This window comes from Vigna radiata, chromosome 2 (genome assembly GCF_000741045.1).
Source record: "Vigna radiata var. radiata cultivar VC1973A chromosome 2, Vradiata_ver6, whole genome shotgun sequence".
In the NCBI taxonomy this organism is placed as follows: Eukaryota; Viridiplantae; Streptophyta; class Magnoliopsida; order Fabales; family Fabaceae; genus Vigna; species Vigna radiata.
In genome coordinates, this window is record NC_028352.1 from 10405076 (window position 1) to 10417680 (window position 12605).

The following is a 12605-nucleotide window of genomic DNA, read 5'->3' on the forward strand; positions in this document are numbered from 1 at the left end:
AACCCCAAACATGAAGGTGTCTCAAACTGTGTTTCCTATGTGTCCATAACTCAAAAGAGACTTTTGAACAACTTTACTAAGAACCCTGTTTAATAAATACATGATAGTCTTTAAAGCATACATCCATAACAATACATGTAAATATGAATTACTTAACATACTCCTAACCATATCCATTGAGGTTCGATTACACATTTTTGGCACACCATTTTGTTGTGGTGTGCCTACCATTGTGTATTAAGCACAAATACCATGTTTCTCAAGGATATTTTCAAATGGACCGAGGTATTATCCACTTTCATCATATCTTCCATAAAACCTACCACCTTTATCTGGCCTTATGATTTTCACCTTTTTGTATAATTGCCTTTCCACTTCATTTATATAAACTTCCAAGGTATTCACTGGTTGAGATTTCTCATGTAGTAAATAAACATATCCATAATGCAAAAAATCATCAAGAAAGGTGATAAAGTACTTCTCTTTAGTGAAAAAATTTACACCAAATGGACCACATATATTGGGGTGTATGATCTCAATAAGTTAAGTGCTTATTGTGGCTCCTTTCTATATGTATTTTTTTTTTTTGTTTTCCTTTAATACAATTCACACATACATTTAGATAATTAAAATCTAAACCTAAAAGGATTTTATTCTTTATTAGTCTTTGTATTCTTTCTTTGGAAATGTGCCTCAAATGTTTATGCCACAAGTACCCAGATTGTTCTTCCATTAAACTATGTTTAGTGTCAACATTGTGATACAAGGTCACAAGAGTTTCACCATATAAATATCAAATTCAATTTATGTAAATCATCATTAAGTGTATCAGATCCAATCATAAAAGTACGCTTAAATGAACTAAAACAACCATTCCCAAACTTAAAAAGAGTATCCAACAACATCAAGCTTAGATAAAGACATTAAATTTTTAGTGATACTAGGTACAAAAAAATATCCATGAGATTTAAGTGATATCTAGTGTTAAGGATTAAATGATAAGTCCTGAAGTTTTCACTAGAACTTTCCTTTATTCCCCATGAAGACAAACTTCTCATTTGAGTTTATGGTTCTGGTTGAAAGGAATCCCTACATCACATTAGAAACATGAGTCGTACATCCACAATCATTCCATAAAGTATTATGGGGAACTTCAGTTAATTTTGATTCAAAAAATATGTAATTATTATGCTCACCTTTCTTTTCGAACCAAGCTCTACACTTTATGTAGTTCTTCTGGAAATGTCCAGACTTTTCACAAAAATAAAATTTGTCATTTTTCTTTTGGATTTTGGTTGAGGACTCATCAATCTTTAATGTTCCTTTACTTTCATGTTTTTTTTTCCAACTTTCTTTCCAACTCCATGATTCCTCACATAATGAATAAAGTGGCTTCCTAGTTCTTAAGTCTGGTCTCCTCCTAAACTAGCATACTATGCAATTCATGCAAATTCCATTTTTCTTTCCGGTGTTATAGTTCATCTTGGAATGGACCATACTTAGATGATAATAAGTTCAAAATGAATTGCACGAAAAAACTCTTACTCCCTATTATTCGTAAATACTTAAGTCTTGTTGCGATGTTCATCACATCGATCACGTGTTCGTGCATAATACGTGAACTGTCAAACTTCATGACGGTCAATGAACTCATCAATATCCCAATGAAGGACTTGTCAATAGTTTATGAGCGTTCTTCCACAAATTTTATAAACTTTTTCGCATTATTAGTTTTGAGAAGAGCTAACTTAATGTTGTTTACTATGCTCATTCGCATAAACATCGAACTAAGTCTATTTCACCTTTCCTAAGCTTTTTATAGACTTTCTCTTCCTTGCTACTAGTATCCATGATAGCAACCACTTTTCAACTTGAAGATTCAAATCAAGATCCAAAACACCTAGGTGAAATTAGACTTGCTCACTCTAGTTAGGAAAATTCAACCCATTGAAGACTAGAATAGACATAGCAAGCAAATATAAAAATATCAAAATAAAGACTACAATTAATACAGGCCTAGGATAAATGTTTCGAGTCATAAAACTAAACATAAATACAAATTCAAACATAAATAACCATTTTATTCATAGTAATACTTCCCTTTAGAATATCCATTAATACATAAACATAATGATGATTATCATAGTATAACATTAATAATAATTAAAATATGCATCAACTAGAATCACCTACTACCTACTATTTTTGAATATATAAATAAAACTAATGACGCATACAAAATTATCTACAATGCTTGTTAATTATAAAAACAATTAATCAACCTTTAAATGATCCTAAAATGTCTTATAATAAGGAACTTCAATTAACCCATAAATCAATTATTCATAATTAAAATAAAATCATTAATAATTTAAAATCAAATAACTTTAAAATTTTGATCACTTTAATAACAAACAAAATTTAACATGTTTAATTTCAAATAAATAAATATACATTTAATTGCTATTAATCATACGTAGCATTCTCATTAATTTTAATTTAGCAATAACACAACATACACATTTTTATAAACTAAAAATACATTATTCATATAATTCTTAGAAAGATAACCAATAACATCCATTATTGCAATTGAATCCAAAATACACAAAATTGGTGATTTATGCTATTGGTGCGAACTGCAGCATTCAATTTCAATAGAAAATTCTTGATTATATGTTCACGTAAGGATATGAGTTTTGCAATTAAAGTCCCCAATTTAGGAAAAAGAATTCATAATTTTTCTATTTTTCAAGACTTATGGTGCATATAATTTATGTTTGGTTCAAAATTTGTGTAAAGGGAGTTTTTGATTATTTTTGTTTTGTTTGAGTTTTGTTGCTCTTTGGTTGTGATTGGTTCTGGACATGTTCAACAACATTGAATTCTATTTTTGTTAGTTTGTTGCTTGACTATGAATTTCATGAATGATTATTAAATTTATCATCATCGTACGCAGGCCAAAACTTAATTTAGAGCTTGTAAGTAAAAGAACATGGAAATTTCATAAAATCCCCTAAATTCGTAATTAATATTTATCATAATTTTGGAAAAACATAATTAGGTTCATTCTAATTTTGGTAAAAAATTTAATTGTGAGAAACATCATAAAAGAGAGGAGAGTCATAAATCCTACCACATATAATACCATATGTATATTAATTTGTAATTTTTTACATTTTTTATTTATTTCAGAAAAGTACTTTAGCATCTTTAAGATTAACTATATATTCTCACAACATAAATCATAATAGATATCGACGAGAGATGCAGAGATGCAGTGTTCTTCAATTTCCTTTTCTCAATTTATCTCTTTATTACCTTTCTTTCTCTTCTTACACTTTTTTTTTTATGGTTTTATGTAAAAGAACCTTATATATTAGAGAGAATCCTAATCATTTTTTTAACATCGTTCAAATTAGTTTTTATTTTATCTTTATTTTACTTTTCTTATAATTTTCCATAATAATAATAATAACCAATACTTCTTATATTTTATTAAATCAAATTTGAATTATCATAATATTTTAATTGAGTTAAATTTATTTTGTTAGTTATTTAACTTTATTTTTTATTTCAAATACGCTTTCTTCAGTCCAAACAAGCAGGAAAAAAAATCTTTAATTTTTCCACCTCCAAAGAATTTTGTTTTCTTTCTTTCGTAAGTGTTAAAAAGGTAGTTTAGTATACAACAATTATTTTAATATTAACAAAAACACGTGTTCTGATAAATTGACGTAATTTCTGAAACAGCCCATTGTGTTTCCTAAAACAACCAGTTTACTTCCTCTGGTTTTTCCAAAACCTGTGGTCATTTCTATTTGTTTGGAACATCACTCATGTCTTTATAAGGACCACCTTCATTGTATGCCCTCACTCACTTGTTCATTCATTCATAAATTAAACATTGTTTTCTTCTGTCATCAAATACAGTGTGAGATTTACGATATCATCAAACATGAGTTCAACAATTAGAGCATGGAGTGTTGGAGTTGTGGAGGCCTTGAAAGATGAAGGCTTCTGCAGGTGGAACCATGCTTTCAGATTAGCTCAACAGCGTCTCAAAATTCATGTTATTTCGCTTTCTCAAGCACAAAACCTTTCTTCATCTTCTTCTGCTATCATCTCCACAACACCAATACACGAGAAGCTAAAACAGTCAGAGGAGTCCATGAGAACCGTCATCTACTTAAGCTGTTGGGGTCCCAACTAGATGATATGAAACCAATAAGAAAACATTTTTCTTCCTTTCAGTTCTTGGAATCAAGCAATCTTCGTCTCAAAGCAACATGAGGGTTGTGATTTCTGGGGTCATATTGTACATTTTTGAAAGATTTGCTTATCTGATGTGACAATCAGTATGTAAATTATGATGATAAATAATCATAGTTTTGATGGTTGATTGAGGTTTCCCAAACTTTATGTGTTCTTTAGTTTTCCCCCTCTTCCATGTGCCTAATTCTTTCTGTGAGGTTAAAAATCTGTTTGTATTGAAATTTGTTACCTAAAACTTAATTGATTTCAACAGGAAAATGAAAATCAGATGGGGTAACTCATATTTCCTTTGTTTTTAATCATTTTGAATATTAAAGAGCTCCTACTATGTTACAGGAAGGAAGATCAATGTAATGACGGTTGAAGTGTAAGCATGGCTATATAAAATTACCTCAGCTGATTTCTCTTCATACACTTCAATATTTGAGTTGTTGCTTAGAGAAGAACAATATTGGGTCTGTATTGATATTGGAATATCACAATTCAATTGTTAAAAAGATGGTAAATACAAAGAAGATCAACAAGCCAACTTTGTTAAAGGCAAAACTCAAACTCAACTTGGTTTGTTTAAGGGTGATCATAGATTAGATTTTTCATAATCGGTCTAGATTCATTCTAGATTAAACAAGATAGATTGGATTTAAAGTACAAATCTATTCTAATTAAATCACATTAATTTAGATATTTTTTATTCAATCTACTTTTGTTTAATTATAGTAAATATGTTAACTCTAAATATGGGATCAATCCAATTCAGTTTGACATAGATGTAGGTCCAATGTACAGACCATAGTCCAACGTGACTTGGCGTCGACTTGGTCGTGTCTATTTTGATCTCACGTGAGTCTAACTCATCTGGCCAAACTTGGCTTGATCAGAACATGAGTCAACTCGACTCGAATAAAGTACAAGCTAACTTAAACCTAATCTTGATTGGCCTGGACTGACTATGGTCTTGATTAGGTCTAGCCCAACTTGTTTGACATGGATTAGGCCCAACTAGAATGAACGTGGACATATTTGAACTTGACTGAATGAGATCCATTCACCTCGGCCTAAGTGCAGAGTGATTTGATCCGACTTGAGCTTAGCCCAATTCATTTTAAATTACACCAAGATTGATTTGTTCAACCTGGGTTCAGGCCAACTCGGTTCGACATGGATTTGGATCAACTTTACTCAAGTTGAGCTCAAGCAGATTAGCCTTAACTCAAGCCTTGGCACCCTCAGTTTAGCCTAAGCCTAAGATGAATCGGTTTGATTGAGGCAAGAACTGACTCATCTTGAATTGGACTTAAACTAACTCACTTTTGCTTGACCTAAACTAACACAACTAGACTAAGGTCTCAGACCAACCAGAGCTTGAGCCTACTTGACTCAATTAGGGATCAAGCTAAATCGATTCAATTAAGAATAATATTGGCTCAGCTCGACTTAGAATCTAACCGACTTTGCTCAATTTATAATTGGACCAATTTAGCTCAATATGAGACTAAACTAACTTGAATGAATCTACCCAAACCAATTTGACTTTATCTAGGTCTAAACTTGGTCTCACATAATACATAAATGCACCTTAAATTTTAGATTTTTAAATTCTAAAAATTCCAATATATAGACTTAAAATTAAAAGTATAAATTTAGATTTGATACAAATTTAGGTAATTATGATAAGATTTGATAATTTCTTATATTTTGTTGATTTGTTCTATCTGATTGAATTAAACATGAAGCATAGTTCATCTTAAAAGGTCGTCTGATTACTCAACATATACAAACCAACACTGGACATTATTTGAGTATAATTCTTTCTGGTTCAGATAGTTGTTATGCCTTGTTTTGAATCTCAAAATTAATTAAAATGATTTTTCCTTTTTAATATATATCGAGCACTCTATAATTATCTCTATATTAAATAGTAAAAAATATAATTTAATTATTCATTTGATTTTTGTTTTTTTCTAAAAATATCAAGCTGATCTTCAAATTAGTTTAAAAAATTGTCGAAAAATATTTAATAGCAATGTTAATTTAATAAAAATAACATCATAAAATTTATGAAAAGAAATAAATTGTCTCAATACGAAAGGGACAACATTGTTTCAATTTTATAAATATTAGAATTAATTGAATTAAAAATCAAATATAAAGATTAAATCAAAACAAGAAAAAACTGAAAAACTAACTTAACACAACAAAGAACAAATAAATATTCAAACTTAAAAATATTTATGAAATACATATAATCAAGTAAAGATTTCTTTAATAAAAGTTTATAACATATTTTAAGTTAGTTAATTATTTGAATACACGCTATATAGTGGAGCTATTTTAATGGATTCTAATATGTTAATCACTTTGGATAACTAATTTTTTTATTATATATCACTATTTTATTGACTTATTTAAATTTATTATACAAAGAGAAAATATCTTCTAACAATTTTTTTATAATATATAAATAATGATTTGTAATTAATCGTTTCAAATATTTTTTAAAAATAAATTTAAATAAATCAATAAAGTAATAACATGATTTATTGGCAAAAAAAATTATTAAAAATATGGGTCAACATATGATGGTCTTGACTAATCACACGCCACCAAATAAACCTTATAAAAAAGTTATAAAAAAATAATTGTTAAAATTTTTTCTATTTTAATACCTCAAGAAATGGTTAAGCATAAAAGAAGCAATTGAATCATTCCCTCCCAGTAAGCAGGTATAAATGTGATTGATTTTCTCAGAAAGTATTAAAATAGGTAGAGTTGATTTGATATCATAAAATGCAAACCGTGTGCTGGAGTTGTCTACTAGTGATTAGAGAAACCAGAGGCTTTCGTGTTCTTTCCAATGCATGTGGTCCCACCTTCACAATATCAACAAATAATTACCTACTACTTTCTTTAGTCCCCACCAAACCAAAAACAACTGGCTTCACTTTTTTTTTTTTTTTTAGATTTGATTGTGGAGGCCCTGAAGGACCAAGAAATGTGTAGGTGGAATCAAGCTTTGTAAGTCCACTCAACAAGTAATTAAAAACTATATAATCCATCAAAGCTACATTGATGGAAAGTAATCCATCAATGTTTAACATGTGATTCAATGGAATTTAGTGATGGTCCTAATGAAGAAAATGTTTTCTTATGTCAATTTCATGAAGGTTAAGAAATCTAACTATATATGTCCGTAGTCCATCATTCATCGATGATAGTGAAATTACTGATGTTAGTAATTGAGATGTTATATAAGCAAGGAAATATAATATTGTTTTTTTTATGTATTAGTGTTTTATGAAAAGCTTCTAATTGTTTAAGACAAACTAATGTTATGTTATAAGAATTTTATATGAATTATATATATTTGAAAATTTAGTTCCGGAACAATCTTAATGAAAAGTGAAAATTAAGACAATTATTACTTTTGCCCTCTCAATGTTGATGTTCTGAATGCTATAAAAATATGATAATCAATATTTAATGGGATATTTTTTTTCCACTTAATATAGTGGAATAGGTTTGGAAGGCATAAAAATTAAGTTAGATGTTATAAAAGTTAGTCAAAACCAACATCAACAACCTTAATGAAGAGTGAAAATTAAGACACAACTATGACTATTGTACCCTTATATTGATGTTCTAAATGCTATAAAAATATGTTAACCAATATTTTCTCAAGTATTTTTTTCCATTTAACACAACAGAATGGGTTTTAAAGTCATAAAAAGCAAGTTAGGTATTGTATAAATTAGTCAAAAACAACTTCAACAACCTTCAAAGAGGTTTCACAATTCCCCAATTCATAGAGATACTACTGCAAAAAACAAGCAGAGATCCAACTCATCCATCTTTAATTGTTCATTTTAGATTTCCAACTTAAATTTGTGACAAGCAAGTCACACACAATGACTAAGATTTAAGATGATGATGACTTCGATGAAGCCATCGACATCACAGAGGCACGATGCATACCACAAGTATGCCATCTTTCTCAAAACAATTATTTTACTCATTTTCACCCACATCAAACACCTTCACAAAAACAACCCACACATAAGTCCTTTAACCTTAACACTACATATCTAGTGGAATGGGAAAATGACATATAATCATACACCCAAATCTTAATCGATCCATCCACCTCATAACTTTTCCCATCTCTCGCATATGCCAACACACAACCATTCTCCTCTCCTTCCTTGCTAGAAAACGAAACATTAGGCCTACCTTCATCATCAGTAGACCCATTTAGTGAGGATGAGGATGACATCCTCACTTATGACATAGATGAAGAAGAGGAAAAATTAGACCTCCCCCTCACACAACAACAACAACAAAATCCTCATACATCTCTTCCATACAACCCATCCTAACACTTCCAATCTTATGAAGAATTTCCTCAAACTTCTACACCAAGATTATCCCCATGCATACACCCACAATTCATCTTGCATGAGACATTCGAGCATGCACTTGGTACATTAACCTAGGGAATGGGGTTCCAAACAAAGGAATAAATCATATATATGTTCTAAAAACATTTCAGATAAAAAACCATTACATATACAAAACCACACACTCAAACACAACAAGATTGAGAGTGATTGTGTTGACCAACAATGCTTGTGGAAGTGTCAAGACATCCTTTGAAAAGTCCCGTCGACGTCTAATTGCAATTAGATGTCGGCTTTCCCTTCCACGGACATAAAAAATGTCCGAAAATATCTCATTTAGGCGTTAATATTAATTTTTTTTGCCACTTAAACGTCAACCCCCCTCCTCACAGACGTAAAAAAGGTGCGAAATTACTTCATTTTAGGCGCTGATATTAATTTTTTTTACCACTTAGACGTTGACTGGGAAGGAGGCTGATGTCAAATACCCTGCATTCAACTTCTTCCTCTACTTTCTCTCATTCACCATTAACATTAAGGTAAGTTTTCTTTCATTTTTGCACTGTTTAAAATCATTTTAAACCGATTATATTACGTTTGGAACCATTATCTTTCATTTGCACCGATTAAAATTTGTTTTCATTGGCTTTTGGTGCAGATCTTGGGTGCGTTCTAGGATAACTACGACGACGATTTTCGGACCATTATTGTGCGAGTTTTTCTCCTCACCTCACAACGACACCTGTCTACTCTCTCACCTTCACGATTAGTTTCATTTTTGGGTTTTTATGTATATTAGTTGTTGCATTTTCATTGGTTGTTGCATGTTTCATTAGTTGTTACTACTTCTAAAATTCTAGAAATTGTGTTATGTATTGATTTTTCACGATTTCAATGGAAGAAAATATTGACAAATTTTTTTGTTGAAAAAAAGCCCATAAATTGATGTATGTTATTCTTACAACAGACATCAATTAAGGTATGTTATAAATGCAACAGACGTTAATTGACGTCTGTTCAAAGACAACAAATGTCAATTTAACGTCTCCCGCTATGACGTAGACATTTAACAGATGTCAAAAGCCTAAAATAACATACGTTAAAAGCTATTTTTGTTTTAGTGATTAAGTCCCATTACAGGTTGGATGTCGTCATGAAAGTGTATGATTGCATGTTTAGGTAGCTAAGGCATGAACAACATTGACTACCATAATCTAGCTTCAAGAAGGAACACAAAGAGTCGATTCAAATCATTTAGAATAAGAACTGAGATGAACATCAGGAAAAAGAAAAAAAGACACATACAAAAATGTTTATACTATCATACACCAAGACACATAAGAAATCATTATCCTCATAATCCTAATATTCGATAATCTAATTCTCATAGTTAATTATATTCAGCTTTTTGTAATTTCAATAATTAAATTAATAAATTTTCTATTCACTTATACATTTTCAACTTCATATATTTGTCTAACTAACTTGACAACAAATTTTTGTACTATTTTATTAAAAAATAAATATTTTAAACGAAAAACGAAACAAAAAAAACTTATTTAATTTTTTTTTCATGTTTTGGTTTAAATAGAAAATTTTGTACAATTATTTGTAACTAAGGTTAAGCAATTCCATTTTTAAATACATATGTACTTAATTTTTTTCTACACCTATTAATAACTTTTATTACCTATTCTTAATAAGAAATATAACTAAAACAACAATTTTCAATATTTAAATAATCAATTCTAAATTCTAAATTAATCTTATAAATTATTTTTATTGATAGAATAGGTTTTTTATTCATCAAAGAAAGTTTATATTACTAAACTACACTTAATATTTTCCATTTCTCAATTACTTTTTTTCTATCTCCTATTGTTTAATATTCAAAAACATAAAATTGTTTAATATTCATAAACATAAAATAATACAATTAATACTTTTTAGAAATCTAATCATAACTATAATTTTACCATCTAAAAACATAAGACTTTTTTTTTTAATTTTTCCTACCTTTTAATTTAATTTTTTACATTTATTTGATATTATTTTTTTTTACTTTTTATTTTTTAAAAAATATATAAAAGATTTTTTTTTTATAATAATTTTATTTTTGTAATAAGTATCAAATGTAAATATATGTTATTTTCTGCATAGTATCTTATGTACGTAATTAAAAAAGATAATGTGCAGGGGAAAAAAATCATAAATAGGAAGATTTAAAACACGAGACAAAAGTTAAATCATTAGGGGGAAAGGCATGACGGTTTTATTTAAGGTGGACATTAAATGTTTAAATATTGATAAAAACAACAGCAAACAATAACTTATCTTTGGCTTTTTTATTTTTCTTTATCATTTTTTTACAATAACTTATACGTATTCATACATTTTAAATATATCAATCAATAAAATATTACGTATTATATATTGGAAAATTTTTTTTTAACAATATTTTTTTAACAACTTTTTAATAACACAGATAGATCTGTTTTAAATATTTTTTAAACATAAATTTAAATAAACCAATAAAATAATAACACATATTCTATTATAAAAAAAATTATCACAAAATATTTTTAAAATATCATTACTCTATTTTTTATTTATTATAAAAAATCGTTAACATATCATACTCTTTTTCATCAAAGTGTCACATCAACTTCTATGGCAAATACACGTGTTCCCTGTAATCCAGGACACATGAGTCATAGCCCATTGTGTTTGCAGAAACCACCAGTTTACTTCCCCTGGTTTGCAATGGTATTCCCATGTGCTTCTTTCTTAGTATATAAACATCACCTTCCTTTCATATCCTCATTCGTTCAACCATAGTCTAAGAAGAATTACAAAATCATCATCAAACATGAGTTCAACAATTAGAGCATGGAGTGTGGCAGCTAGTGTTGGAGTTGTGGAGGCCTTGAAAGATCAAGGTATCTGTAGATGGAACCATGCTTTGAGATCAGCTCAACAACATCTCAAAACCCATGTTGGTTCATTCTCTCAGGCTGGGAAGCTTTCTTCCACTTCTTCTACCATGGTATCCACCAGATTGAAAGAACACAACACAAAACAATCAGAAGAGTCTTTCAGGAAAGTCATGTACTTAAGTTGTTGGGGTCCCAATTAGGTACCATAAGACCGATAACAAAGCCTTTTCTTTTTTTTCTTTCGATCTAAGGATTGAGATTTCTGTGACCATATTGTATAGTAATAGTACTTAAACATTACTTGGTTCTTGTAGACTTTGATTATCACAGTGCTGACAATTGCCAAATTTTATCTGTGTTCCTTACTGTGCTTTTATTTCCATTTCCATCTGCCTATTCTAACTTTCAGAAAGGCTAGGAACAATTATTAACACAGTTCGTAGCTAGGACAGAAAATATGTTGTTACAATTGGAACCTCTTTGTAGCCGATTGGTCAGTTTTGCAGAAGAATGGTAACTGCATTTTTAAAGCTTTATTAGAATTGATTATGTGATTTAGGTTTAGCTGTAAACAGGTCGAAATTAATTATATTCAAGCAGATGAACCAATTTTACAAGTTTTTTGGCTTTATGTTTGTAGTTCAGATTCATACTTTTTCTTCATCGGGAGTTTTTCTCATGAAGTATTGAGATATGATCAGAGAAAACGTAGGTATTCAATTACCATCAAGTTAGAAATACAAACTCACTGCATTTATAATTGAGGTGTAAAAACGGGTAAGCGGCTCGATCCTGTCTTTGCCAATCACGGGTTGGTCACTCAGTGACTCAACCCAACTCGACTTATTTATTAGCGAGTCAGAAAAATCTGAATCGGTTCGATTCACCACGGGTTAGTGGATAAATAGATTGGCTCACTAACCCATTTAATTGATTTTTTTTATTAAAAAGAAATTACTAACTTTCTATAACAACTTTCACTCCAAAAAAAATATGTTAA

The 12605-nt window shown here is 29.5% G+C and overlaps 1 protein-coding gene across 1 annotated transcript; it reads left to right on the forward strand.

Annotated features, from left to right (window-relative positions):
- The first annotated feature begins 11471 nt into the window (after nucleotides 1-11471).
- Nucleotides 11472-11970, forward strand: LOC106755778. The gene has a single exon (XM_014637991.2). It carries the CDS (start codon nucleotides 11539-11541, stop codon nucleotides 11803-11805), a length of 267 nt encoding a protein of 88 aa, XP_014493477.1. The 5' UTR covers nucleotides 11472-11538; the 3' UTR covers nucleotides 11806-11970.
- The last annotated feature ends 635 nt before the right edge of the window (nucleotides 11971-12605 follow it).

Bases quoted from the DNA above. Each gene is read 5' to 3' on its own strand.
- LOC106755778 (XM_014637991.2), top strand. From the start codon at position 11,539: ATGAGTTCAACAATTAGAGCATGGAGTGTGGCAGCTAGTGTTGGAGTT.